Source organism: Gorilla gorilla, chromosome 9 (assembly GCF_029281585.2).
Source record: "Gorilla gorilla gorilla isolate KB3781 chromosome 9, NHGRI_mGorGor1-v2.1_pri, whole genome shotgun sequence".
Lineage (NCBI taxonomy): Eukaryota > Metazoa > Chordata > Mammalia > Primates > Hominidae > Gorilla > Gorilla gorilla.
The window spans coordinates 111,319,671-111,346,572 of NC_073233.2; the positions used below are offsets into that span (position 1 = coordinate 111,319,671).

Below are 26,902 nucleotides of genomic sequence, written 5' to 3' on the forward strand. Positions count from 1 at the left end.
CTTTTTCTTATAAGGTTAAACATATACTTAACATATTTGCCCACTATATCACTTGTGAATATTGACCCAAGAGAAACGAAAGCATATGCCATACAAATACTTATTTGTGAATGTTCAAAGCAACTTAATTTTTAAGAGTCAAAAACTAGAAACAGCTCAACATTCAAGAGGTGAAATGATAAATTTTTGTTATATCCATAAAATTGGAATGCTACTCAGAAATTCAAACAATGACTATTTGATTTATGCAACTACATGGATACACCCAGTGTTCTGCTGGCAAATGTTTAAAAACTGGCTCTCCAAAAAAAAAAAAAAAAAAAAAGAGGAGGAAGCTTTGATCTATATGGCATTTTCTCATTTCCATGGTACAAATGCTCCTGCCATGACTGATTTCAAGTTACCAATATAAGGTCAATGAATGTGGAGTTAGGAAGAGATGCCTAGTAGCAAACTATTTTATAGTATTTCTTCTATCCATGTCTTCTATCCAGTATTTCTTCTGTCTTATATCCAATAGACATAATCTTGAACACAGATTTTTTGTTTTGTTTTGTAGAGACAGGGTCTCACTCTGTCACCTAGGCAGGAGTACAGTGGTACATTCCTAGCTCACTGCAACCTCCAACTCCTGAGCTCAATAGATCCTCCCACCTCAGCCTCCTGAGTAGCTAGGAGTACAGGCACATGCCCTCACACGAGGCTAATTTTTTTATTTTCTGTAGAGATAGGTTCTCACTATGTTGGCCAGGCTGTTTTTGAACCCCTGTGGTCAAGCGATCCTCTTGCCTCAGCCTCTCAAAGTGCTGGGATCACAGGTGTGCGCCACCTGGCCCAGCTTAAATAAACATCATTCTTTATTCAGGTTGCTATTACAAATTTTGATAGACTGGGTGGCTTAAACATTTATTTCTTACAGTTCTGAAGGCTGAGAAATCTAAGATCGGGCGCCAGCATGGTTGGGTTCTGATGGCGGCCGCCTTCCACATTGCAGGCAGCCAACTCTTCCTTGTATCCTCATATGGTGGAAAGAGTGCAGGCTAGCTCTCTAACCTCTTATTATAAGAGCATTAATCCCATTTATGAGGGTGAAGCCTCATAACCTTCACTCTCATAACCTATTTCCTTCCAAAGGCCCCACCTCCAAATACCATTAGTGATTAGCTTTCAACAAGACATCTGAGGGGACACAACATAATAAAAATTGTAAAATAATATGAAAAGATGAGGTTTGAATATTTGTTAACTGTTTTAAAGTAACATTTAATTTATAACTTTTAAAATAATGGCTATTTAACAACGTATTTAAATAATTTATAAAATTTTAAGACTTGGCTCTCACTAGCCTTTGTGAGCTGGTTCAATCACATTACTGGATAAATCTCAAAATAATTATACATAACAAAAAAAGAAGGTTAAAAGTGTAATATTTAAAAGTTTAATATTTATAAATACTATATATATAAATTTCATTATATACATAATTCTAGAAAAATCAAATTAGTATGTTGTTGGGAACAGGCCCCCAAATCTGGCCATAAACTGGCAATAAACAAAATCTCTGCAGCACTGTGACATGTACGTGATGGCCATGATGCCCACGCTGAAGGTTGTGGGTTTACCAGAATGAGGGCAAGGAACACCTGGCCCACCCAGGACAGAAAATGGCTTAAGGCGTTCCTAAACCACAAACAATAGTATGAGCAATCTGTGCCTTAAAGAAATGTTCCTGCTGCAGATAACTAGTCAAAGCCCATCCCTTTGTTTTGGCCCATCCCTTTGTTTCCCATAAGGAATACTTTTAGTTAATCTGTAATCTATAGAAACAATGCTTATCACTGGCTTGCTGTCAGTAAATATGTGGGTAAAACTGTTCGAGGCTCTCAGCTCTGAAGGCTGTCAGCCCCCTGATTTCCTACTCCACACTTTATATTTCTGTGTGTGTGTCTTTAATTCCTCTAGCCTTGCTGGATTAGGATCTCCACAACCAAGCTGGTCTCAGCAGTGTGTATTAACATACTAGCAATTGTCTGTTAATTAGTTGGTGGGGGTAGGACTGATGGATTACAAATGTAAACAAACTTTTGAGAGTAAAAATATTGTCAATAATTTTTAGTTATATTTTTATTTTACCCTATACAAGTTTAAATACTATTTAGACCCTAGAATTCCACTTAATTTACTGAACATTTATGTTAGCTTGGAAGACTATATGTAAGATTTTTCAACATCCATGCACATAAACACACAAAATCTATGGCTAAACTGATTATTGTTATCTAGTTTGTGCTTCAATTAATAGCTGGCTAATTTAGTATCAAAGATACAACAAACTAATGGGCTTGAACCCAGGTTTGTTTCACCTCAAGCATTTGATTGATTGGTCGCATTAATGCGCAGAAATTAGTGCGACCGCCTCAGTAATTGTTTTATGTTCTAATTTATATTAATAGCCACCATACCAAGTGAAATGAACAATTACTATTGAAATATTTTTGTGCCATTTTGCATTAGTAGTCATTTTTAAATAAATTCTATATAAAAATTCATAAATGTGTTGTTTCTTGTTACGGCTCATTTAACATGGTTAGTGTGCTAAATTGTGGAAATCAAAACTCAATACTATTAGCTTTACAATGTTTATAGATCAAATGTTAACGTAAACCCACAGAGCCCATTTAACTCTACTCTTGATGTATGTTTGGTTAAACTTTTTGAGAAAATATTAATAGAAATTATAACCCCAACATGCCTACATACATACATACTTTTAACTGTGGCAACATGATATTGGCCTAAATGAATGTATCACAGAAAACAATGTAGAAATAATCCACAATTTTTTAAACTCTCAAGGAATGTAATAGCATGAAGACATCTCAGTAAATATTATTTCAATAAATTTCATGGAAGTAAATATACATTCAATGTAGTTTTACTAGATGAAAGAAATGTTACAGATTATCATTTTACTTGCTGAACATACTTAATGATAAACTTACCTTCGTCTTTCCCAGAGCTAAGCTTCATTATAAGTATTCTTAATGTATACCACGCTGTAGATAGTATAATCTGTTCATATTTTAAAAGACAAATACTGTCTTAGACAAATTGTCACAACAAAATACTGTAGACTAGGTAGCTTAAATAACAGACATTTCTCACAGTTTTGAAAGCTGGGAAGTCCAAGATCAAAGGGCTGGCAGGGCTGGCAGATCTGGTGGTATCTGATAAAAGTTTACAGATAGCCATCTTCTCCTTGTATCTTCACACTGTGGAGGGAAGAAAGAGAAAGCAAGCCCTCTCATATCTTTTTGCAAGGGCACTAATCCCACCACGAGGGGCTGCTCCATTCTCATGAGCTTATTACTTCTTAAAGGCCTTGCCTCCTAATATTATCACATTGGGGCTTAAGATTTCAACATATGCATCTTGTGGGGACACACACATTCAGTCCATAGCAAATATTAACTAAATCGCTTTTTAAAAACTGTACACATTTTGAGTAGAACTTATCATTCTCCACTGTACTAGAGTTCTTCCAAGAAACAGAACCAGATTATAATATGAATATATATAAAAATAAAAACATACAGAAATATATATGTAAGTATATATATATAATTCAGTCTCAAATACTAATCTTTTCTGTAAACACCCTCACAGGCACACCCAGAAATAACCTTTAATCTGAGGACCCTGTTAGAGTAAAACAGCTTGCTACCTGAATGGAACTCTGGGACAACAGGCATCATTAGTCAAATGGATATATATGGTCTCTCTATAACATGAGCTTTTTTTTTTTTCAGAATATCTGAAAGAGAGGAGGAAGGAGGAGTGTGGATAAGAAAAAGCTTGCAGTTGGATGATGTAATAAGTAACATTGAGCAAATATTTATTGCCCACCTACCATGGGTTCTCTATATCATACGAGGCTCTGGAGATAGGAAAAATGAATAGTACATAGTCTATATTCAATGAGCTCAATATAAATAACAAAAACTATCTAACATAAAGCGATGGCTAGCAAAACTTCACAGAAGGAAATTAGTAGTCTTTCTTAACCTTTTCCCAATGAAGTTTTTATTTTACTGTGACAAAATATACATGACACAAAATTTACTGTGTTAACCATTTTTAAGTATACAGTTCAGTAGTGCAAAGTACATTGACATTGCTGTACAGCTAATTTCCAGAACTCTTCATCTTGAAAAACTGAAACTCTGTCCTATTAAACAACAGCTCCCATTCACCCCTTCCCCAGCCCTTGGCAACCACCATCTACTTTCTGTCTCTGTGAATCCTGGTATTTTGGGTACCTCATTTAAGTGGAATCATAACAGTATTTGTCTTTGTGTCCCTGGCCTATCTCACTATGTATAACGTCCTCAAGGAACATCCATGCTGTAGCATATGTCAATTTTTTTTTCTTTTTTAAGGTGAATAATATTCCATTGTATGTATATGCCACATTTTGTTTATCCATTCATCCATTGATGGATGTGGGTTGTTTCTACCTTCCTAACTTTTTATAACAGTGTAATCTCTTAAGATAACAAGCGTTCTATTTTTTTAATTGAAAAAACCTGGCTGGGCGCAGTGGCTCACGCCTGTAATCCTAGCACTTTGGGAGGCCAAGGCGGGCAGATCACTTGAGCCTAGGAGTTCAAGACCAGCCTGGGCAACATGGCAAAACCCCATCTCTACAAAAAAATACAAAATTTAGCCAGGTATGGTGGTGGGTGCCTGTAGTTCCAGCTACTCGGGAGACTGAGGTAGGAGGATCACCTGAGCCTGGGAAGTCTAAGCTGCAGTGAGCCATGATCATGCCGCTGTACTCCAGCCTGGGTGACAGAGTGAGACCCTGTCTCAAAAAAAACAAAAACAAAAAACCTGAGGTTAGTTTTTCATAGAAAGCAAGTAATAGAAGATCCTCTTTGAGAAGGGAAAACATAAAATAGATTCAAAAAATGATTTATGTTTTAAAAGAATCATTCAGTTAAATCTTTCAGATCTGAAAGTCCTTAGTTTGCTCATGTACCATTTTATAATCCTTTTTCTGTACTGATAAAAAAAAAATTGAATGCTACAGAAATACTGTGATGTACCCATGGAGCTGAACAAAGGTCTTGTTAAGATTAAACTGCAATCTGCTCTAATTATCACAAATTACTCATTGTCTGTGTTGTACTTCGTCTTAAGCATAGATAGTAAGGGCTCTCTTATTGTTAAATTGTTTCGCTCTGAAACTTGTCTTTATCCTTCTGAAATATAAATTTCTAATTATGTATGTTTGTGAAATAGGTTTTAGTTATTTCAATTAATTGCGTAGAGTTGTAAATTATGGCAAGTGTAGGAGTTAGTGATAATCTTAAATTGTATCTATTGTTAATCATTGCATATGAAGTTGAAATTACAGTGACCTCTCTGCATTTCTTCTCTTTTTCTTAAAATTGTAAACTGAGTCTTTTTTCACACATCATAAAAACCTTGTGCAACTGCTAGTGTTTGAAATAAATTGCAGTTACAGTGCTGTCTCCCTGTTTCAGGCACTGTGATAAGCTAGAATCAAATGAAAGTTCTTCTGACATTTTCAGAACCTAAAATCCAATGTTGGTTTAACTTCAACAGTCTGCAGATAATGTATTACTGGTATCGCACTATTTGAGAAACAAGCTATTATTTTTACCAGTGGGATAGTGATATTTGTTAGTAGTACAAGTAATTCCATCATTAAATAGAGAAGGGAGGAAAATTCCTACAAGTGGCCATTTTTTAAGGTTCATACAATAAACATATTAAGATTCTAGAGTGGAAATTAAAACATCCAAGATTGTACTAGAGTGTTTTTTTGTGCAAGTCACTTAACCTTTCTCTACATCAGTTTCCAGATATTTGAAATGGTAATAATTATACCCACTTCCGAGGGTTGTCGTAAGATATAAAAGTCTTAATGTAGATAAAATGCGTATAACAGTGCCTGTACATATAAGTGCTATACAAGTGTTTGCTATCGTTATCCTTCTTTTTCTCATTTTCACATGGTTCTTCATTGACTCACGTTTAGAATATTACCGTACATTTTTAACTCGCCTCCCTGATTGCAGTTTCATCTTCCTAATGTTGTTCTTCCCATTTCTACTAGGGTAATCCTTAAAAAAAATCCAAATTGTTGTGTCACTTCCTCGCTTAACGGTTTAGTTTTACCATTGTTTTCCGGATAAAATTTAAATTCCTTAGTATAAACCACCACAAATTTTATGATGTCATCCTTAATTCATCAGCCCATTTCTGTCATGTCTTATTAATGCTTCTTCCTTTCCCTGCTGTCTTTACCTATTATAGATACTCAGGAAAAGACTATTCATTTACCTTTTGAGACTCATATCAGGCATGATCTCCACCAGAAAGCCTTTCCTAACTCTTGCCATTCTACGCAGTTTGAATTTTATATACTCTACCCTCGTGTTCACAATCACAGTGCTTATCGCTATTAGGGAGCTCAATTTATTGTCCATAGCCATCTCTTTTATTGTCGATTTCCCTTTCTATCATAAGCTTTTGTAGACAAGAATTGTGTTATGACTTCTTATCTTCAGCAGTTAACAAATGATTGGCAAATAACAGCTATTTACTCATACTTGCTGCATAATCACTTAATTGATATTTGAGAGAGAGTGAGTTAACAAATGAACACCCTGGTTACAACCGGTTCTGCTTTTGTGACATCTTTCATGAAATGCATGGGATGGTGAAAAGAGGTTACGTTTAGGGTTAGACCTGGATTCAACTTCTCTATCATTTAGTTTAAAAAAAAAAAAAAAAAACTAAAAAACTTTAAGATTAAACTTACTGTAAGCCTTAATGTAAGTCTCCATGATTATAAATTTAATTCCCAATACATAATTATCTTACATTGAATCTCAAATGGTTTAATATGTATAAATCATTATAGAAATATTAGATCTATTAAAGACAGTATTGGTGCTGATATGGACTCTAGAGCCAAGTTACCTGGGGGTTTACATCCTGGATCTGCCATTTGCCAGCTCTGTGATTTTTGAACATGCTGTTCTCTGTGTCTACATTTTCTCTTCTGTAAAATGGAAATTATAATATTAAGTTGGTGCAAAAGTAATTGCAGTTTTGGACCATGAATTTTAAGTTATTATATTAATAACTAGGCTCAAAGACATCTTTATTAATCAAAATAGGAACCATTACAATCAACACATTTTGCCAATAAGAAATACGTTGGTTTATTCCTGTAACATAATCTGTCCTTTGGGATTCGACAAACTCTTGGAAAGCATTTTCTGCATCCTGTTGATTGTGGAAGTGTTTTCCCTGCAAAATGTTGTTGAGATGCTTAAAGAAATGGTAGTCAGCTGGCAAGAGGTCAGGTGAATATGGTGAGTGAGGCAAAACTTCGTAGCCCAATTCATTCAACTTTTGAAGTATTGGTTGTGCAACTTGTGGTGGGGCACTGTCTTAGAGAGGAATTGGGCCCTTTCTGTTGACGAATGCTGGCTGCAGGTATTGCAGTTTTTGATGCATCTCAGCTGTTCGCTGAGCATACTTCTCAGATGTAATAGTTAAGCCAGGGTTCAGAACGCTGTAGTGGATCAGACCAGCAGCAGAGCACCAAACAGCAACCATGACCTTTTTTTGGTGGAAGTTGGCTTTGGGAGGTGTTTTGAAGCTTCTTCTTGATCCAGCCACTGAGCTCATCATCGCTGGTTGTCATATAAAATCCACTTTTGATTGTATATCACAATCCGATTGACAAATAGTTCATAGTTCATCGTTGTTACGTAGAATAAGATAAGACAACACTTCAAAACAACGATTTTTGGTTAGCTCATGAGGCATCCTCTTATCAAGCTTTTATCACCTCTCCAATTTGATTCAAGTGCTGAATGACTATACAATGGCCGATGTTGAGTTCTTCTGCAGCTTCTCCTGTAGTTGTAAGAGGATCAGCTTGGATGATTACTCTCAGCTGGTTGTTGTCAACTTCCGATAGCTGGCCACTATGTCCTCATCTTCAAGGATCTCCTTTGCAAAACTTCTTGAACCACCACTGCACTGTATGTTCGTTAGTAGTTCCTAGGCCAAATGTGTTGTTGATGTTGCCAGTTGTCTCCACTGATTTACGACCCATTGTGAACTCCAATAAGAAAATCACTCGAATTTGCTTTTTGCCTAACATCATTTCCATGGTCTAAAATAACCATAAACAGCAAGCAATAACTCATTAGCAAACAAAAAAATTAAGAGAGAAATGCTCATTAAAATGATGTATAACATAACTACATTTATTTAAGAATGTATTTCAATATCAAACAGCAAATTCTAACAATGTAAAAACTGAAGTTACTTTTGCACTTACCTAATAGTACACTTCTGAGGATTATTTTGAGGACTATATGAGGTGGTGTGTATCAAGCACTCACCATAGTTACTAACACATAGTAAGCACCCAATAAATATTAGCTTAAAAAAATTTACTGCAACTCTTTTTACCTTTGTGCAAATCTAAGACAACTTTCAAGGCATAGCTTAATAGCTACCTCTTTTTTAAAGACTTCCTTGATTGAATTGTTTTTTCCCTCTAAACTCCAATAACATGATATATAATCTATTCATAAAGCACCACAAGGAACTTCAGCTTTGTATCTCCTTTATTGGTTTTTAATTTTCTTTAAATACTATATTTATTTTATTCATCTCATGTATCACTATCATTATCATTTCTATTATGTCACCTATTATGTTTTAATTCTCTACATATTTAACACTATGAAATATTTTTTAATAGGTAAATATTATCTATCTCGCTATAAAATGTAAGCTCCATAATAGCAAGGACCTTATGTTAATAGTATCTGAACGTTGTAGATAGTAAATAATTGCTGAATGGATGAATAATGACTTAAACATCTATTGAATTAATGTATTACACTTGGCAATAATATTGGTAACTCTCTTAACCATCTATAGATGAATAATAAATTGCCCTAAGTCTTAGTGGCATAAAACAATAGAAATTTATTATATCACAGTTTTTGTGGGTCTAGAATCCAAGTGTGGTTTAGCTGAGTATTCTGGCTCAGGGTTTCTCACAAGGCTCAGCTTCCAAGGTTACTCATGGGCTGGCTGTTAGTCAACTGTGAGTGAGAGGAGTGTCAAATAATTTAGGAGTCATGTTTAAAAACTGCCACAGTCTGCCCTCTAGGCAGAAATTATTTACATTTCCCCACATGCAAAATACAACCGTCTCCTCCCAGACTCCTCCACATGTTTCATTTCATTACAGGATCAGGCTAAGGCTAAAGGGATAAAATTGTCATTTAAATCAGGTGAAAGTATGGATGAGGCTTTTTGGGTTTGATTCCTCAAAAATAACCGCATAAATATTGTTCCCATCTAAAGACCAGTGAACTACAGTGACAAGTTGCCCGTTCCCTTTAAAACCAATATAAAATGGTAGGACAGGCATAGGGTAACTGCAAAGACATTCCTATTCAAAAAGGGAAGATGGAAAGGCTAACATGTCCTTAGCAATTCTGGAATCCAAGGAAGTTCATGTTTCCTGTTCCTTTATTAGAATTTTGTATTGTTTCCTAGGAATGATTAATTGCTCTTGGCTTTACCCTCTGAGCTCTGGATTGTAACCTCTGAATTATCCATACATTTCAGTAAGATGTAGCTCATGTTTGCAGCTGAGTGGTTTTTTCAGTCTGCTTCCTGCCCATAGAAGCCCTGGAGCCAAGTTCTCTTTGAATTGCATCCTCTCCTAACCCTGTAATCCTAAACTGATAGTTTACACCAGAACAGTTTTTCTGAAACTGGGAGTTTGCTATGAATCTCATTGAGATTCACTCCATTAGACAAAAACCACAAACACAAATCTTTTCAAGATAAGCCTTTCTTTCTATCTTAGGCTTCTTTTGCATCAGCTGTGGGACAACACCCTTAAGATTTATTGAAGCCCTATTGTTTAACAGAGGGTTGTCTGAGATTTTTCCTTCCTTTTTTTTTTTTTTTTTAAAGTCCTCAAAGCTCCATAGGCTTCCTCTAGTATTCTTCTGGAAGTCCTTTTAAGTTTTCACTTACATTCTGCTAAAGACCCCTCCAGCTTCAGCCCACCACCTAGTCTCAAGTCCAATGCCATATGATTGAGGATTTTGTTAAGGCAGCACCCTGCCTCTGGTGTATCAAAATCATTATCGGTTGTCTTGCTGCAGAACAAATCTCACCAAAACTTACTGGCTTAAAATAATGTTTTTTAAAAATCATTTATTTTTAGCTTAAAAGTGTGAAATTTACTAGGGCTTGGTAGAGAAAGCTTGTCTCCTTCACACAGCTCACTCATGGTTAGCAAGTTGGTGCCGGCTGAGAGCTGGGGGGGGGTCTCTGTTCATCTCCGCATGGGCCTCTCCAAAGACAGTTTGGGCTCCACAGCATGGTAACTGGCTTCTAAGATTAAAAGTCTCAAAAGGCAGGAAATATAAGCAACCAATTTTTTATAGCCTAGACTTGGAAACTGGCATAGTATCACTTTCTCTGTATTGGAAGACAGGAGCACAGTACCTCAAGTCTCAAGAGTCAAAGTGTCAAAGGATTTGCAGTTGTGTTTCAAAATCATTACACCTGTTTTAGATCAAAGCACAGTTCTGGCACTTATCTATCACATTCCTAAGAAGGCTTACTTTATTCCTGTAAAGTAAAGGGATTTGATGTTTTCTAAGGTCCTTTCTACTCTAAATTTGGTCATCTTACAATTCCCATTTTCTATACATTGTTGATATATTCTAGCCCATAGCAGCTTCTTAACTATGTAATCAGACAGTGTTTGGGGGTATAAAATTGACGTTCTCTTCTTATTACCACACTTCAAAAAAATAATATGTTGAGAAGTTTGTGTGATATTTATAAAATATTTAGAAAATCCAGAAAACCTTCACCAAAAAGGTATATTATAATGAACATGACCTTACAAGAATACTTGTGAAGAGTCTGCATTAATGGATAATGCCTTTATTGGAAGGTCAAATATTAGATAACTTTTGTAAGGCAGCTGTTCTTAGAGGGGTTTTATTTATTTTTAATTTCATGTACTCCTTTTTATTTTTTTCTGTTTGTTTCATATGTCTCCATGTGGTTTGGGGAATAAAGTTTCCATTATACTGCTCTATTTATAGTTTTAAAAAATTCTGTAGGGACCAAAGCTGGTTGTTTTTTAATCTTTACTACTTATAAAACGAATTTGTCAAATTTAATTTGAGTTTCATTTGCAGTAAATATTGTTTAAGAAAACATGGTTGACTATTTTTTATATGCCAGTTTAAGTTCATCTTGTTATTCTTTCAGGAACTTGTACTTTCCTTCCTTTTAGAGAAACATTAATTCATGCTGTCTCTACTGTTCAATTTAATGAGATCAAACTTAATTGAATTTCATATGTATATGTGAATTATGCCAAAATTTTTCTCCATCACACTAATGTTAGTAGTCTTCTATATGTAGTATCACATACACAAACTTAATTTTGACCCTTTTTAAATTGCAGTGTCCTCTCGCATGGCAGAGCAAGTGGGAAGGCCCAGAGGATCCCTTACAATACCTGAGAGGTCTTGTTGCCCGTGCCCTTGCAATACAGGTATGCCTAAATTATTTACTAAGTGGGTTGTCTGACTGTGTGACTATTGTATTATAGAGATAACCATTGTTCTAATCACTAGTGAGAATTACATTATGATTTTGCATATAAAACATCATATATTCATTATTCTGCCATTTGTTATTTTTGTATAGCACTGTTTTTTGTTTTTTTTTTTTTTACAAAATATGTGCTTTCTGCTTTACTGTGGCTTTTCATCATTTTTGAGAATTTAGAGAAAAATTTACAATTTTAGTACAGATGGATCACATATACGGTAACTGACACTGAATCATCACTGTGACTAGTTTGCCTTAGGGAGCTCCCTATGGGAAGCTGCTTTAAAAAAGTTTTCTTCAAATTGATCAAGTTTTTTCAGAATAAACCAGTCAGGTAACTTCAGGAAAATAGAAGAATAATATAGACAGAGAAAGAGTGTATTTTTAAGGAATAGTAAATGATACAGGTTAGTTGATGCAAACAAGGTACCTTTGTGGATTTTCCACTGTCTTCCTCTGCTTGTTGCACCAGCTTCACAAAAGAGCCTTTTGTTTTAACCACATTAACTTCTACTATCACATGAATAACTTGATCTTCTCAATGCAGCACTCTTCATCCCTGTTTTTTAAAATAATGATCCAAAGTCTGTTCACATTTGTCATCACTCATCCCTGCTCCACCTTTGAACCCCTAAGCATACATGTTATTCTTTGACAACAGCCACATTTTATTCTCAATTTTGTATTCTCTAGACTTTCCAGTCTCTTCCTGTTCAGTTCTCTCTCAGTCTATCACTTTCTTTCCTGATTCTGGCCGATTCAGCCTTCTGTTTGTGGCACATAACTATATTCTCTTTCTAGCACCTTCATATCCTAACTCACTTTTCTTTATGCTTCATCCTTTCCAAAAACCATTTAACTTGGATTAGTATCTGTCCATATGCAGGCTGCTGAGCACTGCTACCGAAACTTCAGATACAGTGTACAGTGTACACTTCAGATACAGTCCAGATACAGTGGATGGGCCCTGAGCACTGCTCCTGTATTCCATAGTGATGTTCTTCACTCTTTCTTGAAGACTCCATTCTGTCACTGACTCCCCTTTTCCTTAGCAGAGCACCTTATGTTTTACTTCATAGAGAAAATTCAAGCTGTGAGATATGACCACTTGAAAATTCCTGTCCTTCTCTCTCATCTACAAATTTGTTTGAAGCCATCTTCGTCATCTTTGTTCTAATATAAAAGTTGACCTTATGAAATTGAAAGCTCATCCCTAGACCTGTGTACTGATTCTGTCTGTTCTCCTCTCTTTAGAGACCTCCTCCAGGGGGTCTTCCCTTGTTCTTCTGTCTTTTCATCTTTTCATCTCTTCTTACTCTGTTTGCCAGCCTACAATTGGGACTCCTTTGAAGGCACCAGGACTGATCTGAGCAATTGTTTGGCTTCTATTATAACCAGTTCTCTGGATTGTAGGATTGTTAAAGGAAAAAAAAGTACTGGATCTGGAAATGAGGTTAAAATTAGCAGGTAGAGAAGAATCTGGCAGGGACTCTGATTTAGTCATCTTTCTGTCTATCTGCTGTGTATATACCTGGACATAATTTATCACTATGCTGGAAGGAAGAAAGGGAGAAAGTCTATTAGTGATCTTAGAACAGTATAGAAATGCTCTGAAGTTTGTTGTATAATTGCATGGCTGTGATAATTTACCACTTCATGTACTTTTCAGTACTGTTTCCTTTAAATTATTTTTAAAAGGACAGGGACTTTAAACTTGCCATGAATGGTAGCCTATATTACACTATGTAAGTACACTTAATAACTATGCTGTGAGTTTATAATGATAAATATGTCGGTGGTACTATAATTAATACTCTCTAAAACAATTTTACATGAATTATTGCAATTTTCTTGCATGGTTATTCATATATTAATAACTGGTCATAAAAACTGATGAAAAACTGGTCATCAAAACTGAACACTTTTCTACTGTGTAATTTTCTTAAAAGCTTTATAAGGCATTTAACCTTAATTGTAGTGATAAAATACCCTCCTAACCCTCAAGATAATGTTCAGGACTGACCATAGCTTACCTTTCATCCTTCCAACCAGGGAATATGCACTATTTCTTCCACAACCACTTGGGGATACTTTTTATATTGTTTTATTTTCCTGGCTTAATATTTTTTAAATTATAAATATATATAGATATCCATCTCCCTGAGGTAACCTTTAATATTTGGGATTTGCTTTTCATCTATTCAAGGGCCCGATAGATCCCTTGTTTTCATCTGTGCCTTCTCTGTTTCACAAGTACATATCCAGAGCAGCTTGTGATACTTGGAGAGCAATGTAACTACCTAATTGGAAAACAAAGGATGGGAAACTGGGTGGGCAGGGAAAATTAGAAGCACTATTTGCAAGGATCTGTGAAAATGGCACCTTTTGGTTTCTTAAGAAAGCATAATGATCAGACTCAATCCAAACAGGTTTACAGCAGGTTGAGCCCAGATCCGGCTAGAGTTTAAGATTTTAGGGTCTTGCATTTTGAGGCATAGTTTATGGGAAAAGAGAACAAACTATTGAGGGTGTCATATATCATGCCAGTTTATTACAGGGGTTTTGTGCAAATAAGGTAAGACTGACTTGGGTCAAAGGTAGCATTCATTTATTCAGTCATTCATTCAGTCAAAAATATAATAAGCAGCTACTTTATTCTAGACCCTGTGTGAAGTACTGGAGATATCATGATTAGTAAGTAGATACAATAACTGCCTCACAGATCTTATCTTCATTCATTTATCATTTTATCAATAAAAGTTCTATAAATGTAAGCTGGGCACAGTGGCATGTGTCTATAGTTCCAGTGACTCAGGAGACTGAGGCAAGAGGATCACTTGAGCCCAAGAGTTCAAGTCCAGCCTGGGCAACAATGAGACCTCGCCTCTTAAAAAAAAGATAATTCCGCAAATGTGATTAATACTTTCCTGGCGCCAAACACTGTGTGAGGTTGCTGAATGTAGAGTGGTAAACAAAATAGACATACATCTTGTTCTCCAGGAACTATCCTTACAACTTATCAGAAAGATAGAACTGAATAAACAACAGTAAGAGAAGAGTGATAAAGGAAGTACAGTATTATGGAAGTAAATAGCGCTATTTAACCTAGAAGGAGTCAGAGAAGTGCTGCCTAAGCTGGGAACTTAGTAGGAATAAACCAGATGAGGATGAGACGAAAGAATGTATCAGACAGAAGGCAGACCAGAGTCTGATATCAAGAATAAGTATTGTGTTATACCAAAGTTATTGACATTTTGTAAAAAAAAAATTAATAAAAAGTAAGCATTGTGGTTTCAAGTAACTAAAAGCAGAGCATAGATTGCAAGGAGGGGTGTTCAGGCTGGAGGGCAAGAGGGGCCAAATCATGATAATGTATTAAGGAATTATATTTTATCCTAAGGACAAAAGGTAACCATTGCAGGATTTTAAGAAGGAAAGTCAGATTATGTTTTAAAGGGACTGTTTTAGCTGCAGCATGGAGAGTGTCTTAGTCTACTTTGTGGCAAAAGGCTTAAGACTCCTCTGAATACTCTTAATTTAGAGCTATAGATCCCCTAGGTATCCAAGGAACCTGAGCCACAGAGAGTCTTGCAGGCAGCCTTGCATTCACTCTCTGGTTTCTGTAAGATCCTTTAGAGCAAAGATCTTAAAAAAAAATTCCACTATATTTCCAATACCTATATACTGTCTGCTGAATGAATGAATGAATGAATGAACAAAGGAATTAACAAATGAATGGACTAGACAGATTACTCTCTTTGGGGAACTTAGAATTATTTCCCTGGCTTCAAATTTTTCTGTCTTTTCTTCAGAAATAACATCTTCAAAGAGTTTCTTGTGTTCCTGATTTCCACTCTGTGTTTTCCCTTTGGCTTGTAGCGTATCCCTTACAGCAGTATATTCTGATTCTTCTGTGATGATCATTCTAAATTCTAGCGTGTTCTCTACCCTGTTTGTAAATCTTACATTGTCAGCCTTGGTTTGGTTCCTTTATCCTAGTTTTCTCAACTACTCATAGTTGGATCCCTTGACTGTACACCTGCAATTTTTATTCCAGCCCTGCTCATGTGTTGATTTCTATATCCAAGCCAGGATGTAGAGAGAGATCTTTATCACCATCAGCCAGTTATACTTGGTTATGCTAAATAGACCCAATATTCTAAGAAATGTTTAATGGACTCCTAAATATCTCCCCCATTATGCTTCCATTGAAAAGCAAACTTGGAGTGCTGTGTGTTAAATTAGCATTAAGGTTTGCCATTAATACTTACAGTTCATTTTAAACTTCTGCTTCAGTTTCATGTCTTTAGTTTTAAGATCCACAGTGACGACTTGAACTCCACTCAGTTTTTTTGCTGAACTCAAGCCAGTGGCTGGTACGTTGCTCTACTACCAAATCCTGCCACCCTTCATTCTTATGACAGAATTTTGTTGTTTATATCAACTATTAAGCACCTTGAAGTTTGGGGAGATCTAAGCAATAAATAGCATTAATTATTGTTATTAGTAAATACCACTTAGCATGACATATAGACTATCATTAAAGCTTATCAGGAAAATAGACAACTAAATAAGCAATAACAACAAATCATTAAAGGAAGTATTGGAGCAAATAGCAGAAGTACTACAATCTAGAACCACTTAGTGCTATCCCCTGTTCCCCAGCGGGTAGTTCAGTCTAAAATTTTTGGAATCATTGTTTACTTCTCTCCTCTCACACTTTACATCCAGTCTACCAGAAAGTCATATTTTCTCTGCATTCAAAATACATTCAGAGGTACCTTTTACTATCTGTACTACCACTACCTTGATTGAAGTCATTGTGAATGCAGCTACTATCCAACTAGAGTCCTGCTTCCACCCTTGTTCTCATTCTTACTGGTTCTCAACCACGCAATCTCAAATGTTCTGATGTTAAAGCACAGCTCAGATTACATCACTCTTCTCTTGGAAATATCCCCATGACTAGTCATCTCATCTCGAGTATCAAAATCCTTACACATCCTACAAGTTTCTTTAAGGTGAAGCCCCATTATCTCTCTGCTTTTCGTTCCTAGTTTTCTACCTCATTTACTCTGTTCTAGCCATACTGGTCTTGCTTTTCAGTGAACAAACCCAGCTCGCTCCCTCTCATAGCATTTACCCTTGCTGCTTCCTCTCCTTGGAATGCTCTCCCCCGGATATGTACAAGGAAGCTTCCTTACCTCCTTCAGGTCTTTGCTCAAATGTCACTTTTTCAGTGAGGCCTTCCCTGACCATCCTGTTTCAAATTGTAACCCCCGCACCCCCCCCTCCAATACTTCTTACTCTCTTTTCCATTCTTTATTTTTCTCTGTGGCCTATATCTTAGTCTAATACTCTGTATATTATAACCTATTTATTTTTAAAAGTTTCTATGTATTCGTCCACTAAAAAGAAAGCTTCATAAGGGCAGAGATTTTTGTCTGTTTACTGCCCCATCCAAGCATGTAGACAGTAACTTGTACAAATAGGCTTTTCAGTAAATATTTGTTGAATAAATAAATTACTCCAATCATAAGGTTATTTACTCTCAAGCAAATTGGCATAAATCTCTTTTTTCCAATCATGAAGATTTAGCTTCCTGAGATATATTCTGTAGTATTTCATTATCTATTTTGAGATTTTTGGCTTCTATCTAAATCTACCCATAAATGTTATGGTTTAACTTTATATTTCCACAATCTATCATTTGAAGTGTTTTATGTTTCTTAAGATCTCAAATGTAAAAAGCAATTTATTATAATTACATTGTTAGGTTTTCACTCATTTTTTGAGGTGTCTTACTGTATTTTGGAAGGTTCTGCTACCATATTCTGCATTCCTGGAAGAGTGTATTATTTTCCTAACTCATCTTAGTAACTTTCCTAGTCCTTGGTATGGTGTTTCACACACAGCAAGTACTCAGTAAAATTATTCATAGAAGACTTATATAAATAAACAAAGTTGAAAAAATCTATATGTGGCTTTAAAACCTCCCCATTTTTGTATATTATACCCAGAAGAGAAACCTGTGGATGTTTTTTTATTCATAGATATCAATAAGTATATATTTATCAGTTTATTCATTCGGTGAATATTTATTGAGCTTCTATTATATGCCAGCCACTGTTCTTAAGTCGTAGAAATACACTGTAGTGAGAAAACATGAAATTCCTGTGAACAGGAATTACTGCATTTTAGTGAAGGAGATAGATAGCAAACAAATAAATATGTTAATATTAGAATTACATCAAAATCTTGAAATTAAAGATTAATATATGGCCAAGCTTTAAGTTGGGTTATCACCATCACAGAATGAACTTAGGGTATATATCTGAAATTGTATTCAGAAAAATAAAGCTTTTACTATAGCAATAGTATTACAAAATGTTGAGTCAAATTTTGCACAGGGACAGTAATTTCTCAGCAGTAACAGCTGATAAATCCTTCGTATGGCCAACTATCTTGCACATTTGGAATACTAAACAGTACTCTATGGTCTACAATGATATGCAGTTTTACAGAAGCAATCTTACAAAACATGCTATTTGTACTGCTTGCAGAAGATAAATCTTGGTTCTAGAAATTTGACAATATAGCAACATAATTGGCTTTGAAGATAACAAAATCTTTCCTGAATTTCTATCTGCATTGCACCTTTCATCACATGCATACCAATTTTAGCAGCTTCCTGGAGTAGAATAAGAGTATCTTTACAGCAGAAAACATGCAGAGAATAAACTCTTAAGGCAAATTTGGTTTCTTGAAGAATCAGCAAGGTCCAGCAAACAATTTTTCCCTGCATGTAACCAGTGATAGTTACTAATATCTTCTATGCTGCTACCCTTACTTGCAAAATATTGTTTCAATGCTTCCCTTGATTTATGAGCCCTTTTTTTGCCACTTAAAGGCTTCTCTTAATCTTGTTTGAACATACGTTATTAATATATAACAAGAGAGTTGCTAAATGTCTTGTATGCCATATACTTTTATTTTTGGTAAAGAAGAAGAAATGATTGACAGTTTTTCTGCTGTTGTCAATAAATCCCACCTATCAAAATTTTTTATTATTTCTGGAGATACAATGGAAGGTTGTGAACAAAACATTATGTACTTGTGATTCCTAAATCAATCATAGCCTTCACCACATTTGTTCCACCGTCAATAATTGCATTATGCTTCATTTGCTGATTTTCCATTCTATATTATCTATCGGCTTTACTTTGTTGTTAGCTATTTGCAACTGGAAATCTCTTCACAAGCAAGGAAAGTAGTGATTGGTTTTATTGTTAATTTATATGTTATCATACTTTAAAAGGACTTTGGGCTGTATATTATTTATCTATTTTTCTGTTATACATAATATTGAAGTAGACTATTGAGTGTTTGGCTTAATACTACCAATAATACTAACTGTTGTATACAATAAAAATAATTTAAGAAAATATTTTTTAGTAATATATATTCTAGAAATAATCTTGAACATAAGATTCATAGCTTAGCAAGCCTCAGAACTCCTTTTACTTCATCTCCTGAAAATTATTGGTAATCTATGTCAGTGATTTTGACGTTTTTTTATAACCTCCATAGGTTCAAAACCTCAACAAGAAATTGTTCCTAATTATTTTTGATGTCTACAGTTCTGAAATTTGATAAGTGAGAAAATATTGTATGTACCTAGTTTTTATTTTTTTCTCTCCTTTGTCTTTTATTTTTATGTCTGGATTGAAGATGATTTATATTGGATATTTTTTAAATATTTGACTTTTTCTCCTTGAGAAATTTTGAGATAGCAAAGTTGTTATTCCATTATTATTTGGTCCTCACAAAATGGGAAATATTTCCACATAACTCTTCCTCTTAAAAGACTCATGGAACAAAGTAACTTACGATTAAATTTTGTTACATGTTATTTAATTTTGAAAATGTCAGTATATTGAATAATTCCACAAAGATCTGGATTTCAGGACTGTCTTGATACATATGTTTTTGTATTAGTTAAATTTTTATTAATATTTCTTGACTAAAATGTTTCCAGCTTTTTTATATTTATCTTGCTATTATAATCTAATATTTATATTAATTATCAATCTATTTCTTGAACCATAAGTTCTGAAATCTTTAACATAAAAATAACAATTTTTATAATAATTATTCTTTAAATTCTTCTCTTGCTATACTAAACACATAGTAATGATTCAGACTAAGATAATTTCAACCTATAGAGCACATAAGGGGTTTTCATTCAAGTAGCATATAGTGAATATTTTTAAATAAATCTAAATGTCATGCCTTGTTGACATTACTAACATTGTTACACTTATTAAATAGGGTGGTAACATCTGTCCTTATACAAATATTAATATTATATATTTCCAGGATGTCAGAACAGTGTTAAAGTAAGCATCTGTTTGTTAAGCCTGCCAGAAGGTAAAAGGCAAATAACAGATCCTGGCCAAATATTGAAAATGAATTAAACTTTATTTCTAATACATATAAGGATGCTGTAAAGCAAAATGATGTAGATTAAGGGGGCTAGAGACAAGTGGGTTGGGGAAGGTAAGACTTTAGTATGAATGGTCAGGGAAAGCCTCTCTTTGGAGGTGATATTTAAACAGAGACTTGAATAAAGTAAGAGAGCAAACCTTAAAATGTATCTGAGGGAGAAACAAATCCAGGCGGAGAGATCAGTAATTGCACAATCTCTGAGACAGGAATGTGCTTTGCTTGTTCAGGGAAAGAAAGTTTTACTGGAAATAAGGTTGAATGGGTGGCCAAGGACCATTATGTATGAGTCATGAGTCCATGTAGGCTTGGTAAGAAATTTAAATTTAGTCTGAGTACATGGGAGGTCAGTAGAAGATTGAGAGCAAAAGATTAAAAGGTGATTCCGCTGGTATATGAATAAGCTATAGGGAGGAAAAATAGGAGCAGCCTGACCAGTTAAGAGGTTACTGCTTTCAGAAAGCACACAAGTAGTTGCATCTCTTCTAAAATACCGAATGAGTAAATACATTTTGTACATTCAAATAAATAATGCCAGTAAAATTCACTTTCTGCTTTCAAATATCTTGATGGAATTTAATGATTTCATAAAAATGAACTAGTTGAGGAAATTGTCTTCAAGATTATGGACAGTCACATAAATATTTGAAAGACTTTTTATTTTTCATTCTGCAGATGTTTCAGCATTTAGTATATGAAACTATATTTGTATAGACCTATATTTGCTATTAGCTATGGACATTTGGGGCTCCTTTCTATGTCCATCTTAAAGTACAATTTTATTCTGGGATTATCTTTATATATTCTTTTTAATCTCTTTTTACTTATGTAGCGATTTGAATATTAATGTGAGTAAACAACTGACTTGCTTTGGAAAAAGAGAGGTTATTGCAGTAATCCAGGTGAGGTTATGATGGACTAGGGTGGTAGCTGTGTATTATGGACTAGGGTGGTGGCTGTGGAGGTTTCTTAAAGAAGTGGTCATATTTTCATATTAAACTTGTGGATTTGGCTATGGGGCATGGGGGAGAGATATCAAACGTGATTTCAAAGTTTTTTTTTTTTTTTTGAGATGGAATCTGGCTCTGTTGCCCAGGCTGGAGTGCAGTGGCTCGATCTCGGCTCACTGCAAGCTCTGCCTCCTGGGTTCACACCATTCTCCTGCCTCAGCCTCCCGAGTAGCTGGGACTACAGGTGCACACCACCACGCCCGGCTAATTTTTTTGTATTTTTAGTAGAGACAGGGTTTCACCATGTTAGCCAGGATGGTCTCGATCTCCTGACCTCGTGATCCGCCCACCTTGGCCTTCCAAAGTGCTGGGATTACAGGCGTGAGCCACCGTGCCCGGCCTTGATTTCAAAGTTTTGACCTAAGCAGTTGGTTAAGTGGTTTAGTGAACTGAAGGATACTGATAATATGGTAATAGAGCAGAGTTTTGTTGTTGTTGTTGTTGTTGTTTAGGGAGGGGAGTGGTCTTGCAAATTAAAAGTTCTAATTTGAACATGATAAGTTTAGATGTCTTTTAGACATCTTGGTGGAAATGTCAGAGAAGTGATTGATGAGAAAGCTACTGGAATTGGAAATAGGAAATTAGCAATTATCAGCATATCAACATAGTGTTTAAAACCATAGGAATGGCCAAGTATCTGGCACTGGTGCACTTCAATATTGAGATGTTGAGAAAAGGAAAAGTCCATCATTAAAACCAAGAAATAGTAGTTAGGTATATAGAAGAAAGCCTGGGAGGCTGTAGTGATCAAGAAGCCAAGAGAATAAAGTGTTCTTAAAGGTCAGAATTATCAACTATGTCCAATGCTGTAAGTGAGGTTAGAGAAAAATCATGTTTGGCAACATGGAAGACATTGGTGATCTTGAGGAGATGTTTTGTGAAGTTCTAAAGAATGAAAGCCTGGTCATATGAGTTTAAAAAAGAATAAGGGGTGAAGTTGAGACAGCAAATATAGACAGTTTTTTCAGGGAGTTGTGTTATGAAGTAACACAGATGAATAGAGTGAGACTGATAGGGAGAAGAGCCAAAGGAATTTTTTTGGTTTGGTTTTGTTTTTTAATATAGGGGATTTTTGACCATATCTGTGTTCACTATAAATTTTTAAATGGATGGTACAAGAAAAAGGAAATGATTTTAGGAGTAAAGTTCTTAAAAAGGCAAGAGGAAATAGGGCCCAATGCACATGTGGAAAGATAGGCCTTAAATAGGAGCTTGAACTATTCACAAAATAAGTTATAGTTATAAATTATTATTAATAATTAAGAGGAGACCTTTAAGTAGGTGGACATTATAAATTCCTGTTTTGCCACACTAAAAATTAAATACTGTGCCAAAAAGTAATTTTTAATAATCTTGTTTCCCACAGTGGTTCAGGTTCTGCATGAACACCATCAGGGTTTTTAGCCCATGTAACTCAACTCATTTCTCTATTTAGAAAAGTCAGGGAAATGATAAATAAAAAACAAAGAATGACATTTTATTACCTGAGATTTCCTCCACAAAGTGATAAAAATATATCACAAAGTTCTACTGAAAAATGGTACTTTTTTATATCAAATATTGAGCCTAGAAACCCAGGTTTATAAGTTTAATTTAAAAAATTCAAATCTATGGATGGAAACTCCAGTACTCTAATAGGTGGCTATATTAAGGATGGGGAAGAGTAAGATTTCCTTTTTTTAACAGTAAGGTAGGGTGTATTCTCTTTCTAGACAAGACTATGTCTATTAACTTAATAAAGTTAAACAAGGTAGCAAAATCAACCCAGGGGAGATAGAGCTGTGGGGCCTAAAATCTTCCTCAAATCCTTTGTACAGCTTGAGACTTTTCAGTACGCTACACAATGTGGGAAACCATTAACATAACCCAGTCAAAAAGTGGTTACGATTTTAAAAGTTAGAGTCATTGACTTCAATTTACAGACTTGGAAGAAGCAAGCCTTCCAAGTATCCATCATGCCATTACCACATTCATGGAATTCATAGAAGTTACTTTGTCCCAGAATCTGCATCCATCACTAGACAGCATGGCTAAACTGTTCTTCTTGAGAGGTTTATTATAACTAAGTTTTTTAAGGCATTGGAAATGTGTAACATGCTTTAAATTTTATAAGCACTTGGGTTTACTACTAATGTTTTGTTTCTTGTGGGTATCTCATTAATTCGGGTAAAGTTGTTTTGTTTCTTCTCTGTTTTGTTAATTCAAGATTTGAGTTTTGGGGTTTTTTAATGTTTCGTCCAATATTTTTACCAGATATTGTTGACATCCAGATAATAACCAACAAGGTAGGACCCAAAATACTAGGATTTTTTTTATGTTATTTGCAACTCTCTGATAAATATTGAAAGAAAAAGGCTTAGTCTTTTAAGATACCTAAGACATAATTATAAAGGATGATTAACAAGTGGCAGGTCACTTTTAGCATTTGAAAACTCTTCAGAAATTTTTTCCACCTTATTGGATGCAGGTTCTATGCTTACTATGTCAAGGGTTAAAGGGGGAAGAAAATAATAACTTTCTGTAGAAAAATTAGGATATTAAGTTTACGGATAATAGTAAGCAAATCCGGGGAGGTTGGGGAGGAGCTTACTACATTATCTACAGTGCTTTTTACTGGAATGAATGTGGCTGATCATGTGTGTGTATGTTCTTCCACAATACTGTTTAACAACATCATGTTCTGTGTATAAATTAGTGTGTGGAGAGATTTCCTATTTAACTTAAAACTGTTTCTAAAAAGATACCTCTTCCACAGGAAAATCTTATCCCATTTCTCTGTGGCTCCAGATCTGCTAGTTCTGACATTTATATTCTACAAAATGGTTAGAATCTTCAGGGAAATTTAGAATAAGTAAAGGTTAAAATACCATAAAAACAAAGTCCTAAGTCAAACTATTTCTGTGCCTTAGGAGGGGAAATGCAAATAGTTAAGAAGTGTTATCCAGCCTACAAGGGAACTCAATCCACAGGAGAAGAGGGTAGGGCAGAGAGAGATTTCTTATAGTCAGCTTTCAGCAATATCTTTAAATCTGGAGATAAGAAATGCCAGAAACATCAGAATTTCTTTATAAGTTTATCATGTTAAAGCCCTTCTCAAAGCCAGTACTTACCTGTTTCTTGGTTAAGGTTACTTAAAAACATGAACATGGGGACATGAAAATTTAAGTTTCTTAGAAGTTTTACTTTGAAAAACTCTCAGAAAAGCAACACAATGAAGTCATTACTTTAGGAAAATGTTAGCCAAATTCCAGGTATAAAACTATAGGTATTGATTTAAATTGATCAAAGATTCTTTTTTTTTCCTTTGTTTCTTAATTCCTACTAGTAGCATGTAGAGCTGTAGATATAAAGGTAAAATATTTAAAAATTTGTTGTGTTAAAACTGGTAGAAATAGGAAAGACGTTTCTGATATGGTGGCGTGTGAACAGAGACCTAAAGGAGGTAAGGGAATAGCCTATACAGGTAAATGTCTGGTAGAAGAGAGTTTCAGGCAGAGGGAACAGCAAGTGCCATGGCCTGAGGCAAAAACGGTTTTTTGAGAAAGGGCGGCAAGTGTGCCTGAAGGAAACAAGACAGAAAAAGGTGTCCAGAGAAGTCAGAAGTTAGGTAGTAAGGGGCAACGGGTTTAGAATTCAGGCAGGAACAGACAATGCAGGCCTTGTCTGCTATCAAAAGGACACTGACTTCTGTGAGTGAGATGGGATAACTCTGGGCAACTTTTGAAGACTAGACTGTATGCAGGAAGGAAGGGCAACAGTTAGGGTATTTGTGCTTGCCTTTGGATCTTCAAAATATCTTCCTCAAATTATTTTTAACACATGTATTAATTGTATTTAACTATTCATGGAAGCTCAGCAATGCCATCTAGTTTTCAAATTGATCCATTGTTTAAAGAATGAGGTCAAGAATTGTCTTACACTCAACCACGTAATCAATAAGCCAAGAGTGTTATTCATACCAAGTCACACATCTTCTCTATACATGTGGTAATTATTAAGTTTAGAAATTATTCATTGTTCTTGTCATTATTCTTAATTAGAATATTGTTTAATTAAAAAATAATGATCTTACTGAAAGCATGTTAGAGCCATAATTTTACTCATTGAATTCCATTTTGCTCAGCCTAAAACACTGAAATGTTTACCTACAAAATATGGCAATTTATAAGCTAATTTTCTTCTACCTAATACATATAATTAGGTAGCATTTTTACAAATTGATAGCTATTTTAAAGTCACCAATTAAAAGGCAAAACTTGTCAGATTGGATAAAACAAGACCCAACTATGATGGCTATAAGGCATCATGGCATTGCACTTTAAATATAAATACACAAATAAGTTAAAAGGAACATGATAGAAAAAGATGTATCATGCTAACACTAGCCAAAAGAAAGCTGGTGTAGCCATATTAAATATTGAGCAAAATAGGTGTCCCAGCAAAGTTACTAACCAGAGATAACAAAGATTATTTTATAATGATACAGAGATCAAGTCATCAAAAGAACACAACAAAACCAAACTTTTACACACCTAATAACAGAGTTTGAAAATAAATGAAGCAAAAAACTGAGAACTGCAAAGAGAAATAGATAAATCCAGAATTAAAGTTGGAGATTTCAACATACGCATCTCAATAACTGAAAGGATAAATAGATAGCACATCAGTAAAGATATAAAAGACTTGAGTAACACTATTAGCCAGATTAATATTTATAGAACATTAACAAAAGCAGAACGCGCATTCTTTTCAAGTGCGTACAGGGTGTTTACAGTGGTGGGTCACATTCTGTGCCATGCAGCTAGTCTAAATAAATCTAACAGAATTCAGACCACACAAAGTATGCTTTCTCACCACAGTGGAATTAAGTTAGAAACCGGTAACAAAGATTTATTGAAAATCCTAAAATATTTGGAAATAAAATACATACTTGTAAATAACCCATGGGTCAAAGAAGATATCAAAAATAAAGTTGGAAATTAATTTAATTGAATAAAAATTAAAACACAATACATTAAAATGTGGACATGGCACATTGAGAAGAATGATCGCTTAAATTACTTATTTACATTAAACACTTTTGCCAAGGAACACAGTGCATTAAAACAAAGTAAAATGGCATCAGTTTATAAATACATTGTCTTTTACATTATAGAATTGCAATTATATGTTAATGAAGATATTCATTAATAGGCTATAGGCTAGATAGACCCACTGGAATATTTTGATATTTTTCCCATATTTTTCTATGTATTTAAATAATGTTTTTATATAATTAGTTTCATACCGTGTATACATTTTTGCATTCTGATAAATACGTTAGGTCCTAAACAGTTTCCAATGATATTAAATGTTTTTCCAATACCAGTTATTGGCTGTGTAATTTTGTAGTGATATGCCATAATTTAATCAGCTAATTTCCTAAACATTTTCCAATTATATTAAATATTTTTCCAATACCAGTTTTTATTGGCTGTGTAATTTTGTAGTGATATATAGAGATAGGTTTTTAGCCCAACAGAATAGCAGGAGAAATGTAGTGATATGCCATAATTTAATCAGCTAATTTCTAATTATGCTTCTAATTTGTTATAATTTTGAATGAGCAAGCCATGTATAATAATGTCTTCATTATTCCCTTAATTTGCATTCCAAGAAATGAA

General features: G+C 34.7%; 1 protein-coding gene and 1 long non-coding RNA gene across 4 annotated transcripts in view; one reads left to right on the forward strand and one right to left on the reverse strand.

The window, feature by feature from the left end:
- DYNC2H1 (dynein cytoplasmic 2 heavy chain 1) overlaps positions 1-26,902 on the forward strand; it is a 371,095-nt gene that overhangs the window by 316,233 nt on the left and 27,960 nt on the right. For both annotated transcript variants that reach the window (XM_031016281.3, XM_031016282.3), the window contains one exon: positions 11,576-11,665. In XM_031016281.3, the coding sequence (XP_030872141.3) occupies positions 11,576-11,665 (90 nt within the window). The remainder of the gene's footprint in view (positions 1-11,575; positions 11,666-26,902) is intronic.
- LOC129525487 (uncharacterized) lies at positions 7,015-16,431 on the reverse strand. 2 transcript variants are annotated; one of them, XR_008669827.2, is made up of 3 exons: positions 15,996-16,431; positions 12,155-12,283; positions 7,015-7,096 (listed from the first exon to the last, which is right to left on the reverse strand). It is a non-coding gene; the product is annotated as an uncharacterized lncRNA (long non-coding RNA). The 2 variants fall into 2 exon arrangements; XR_008669826.2 differs by having other exon boundaries at positions 7,021-8,224.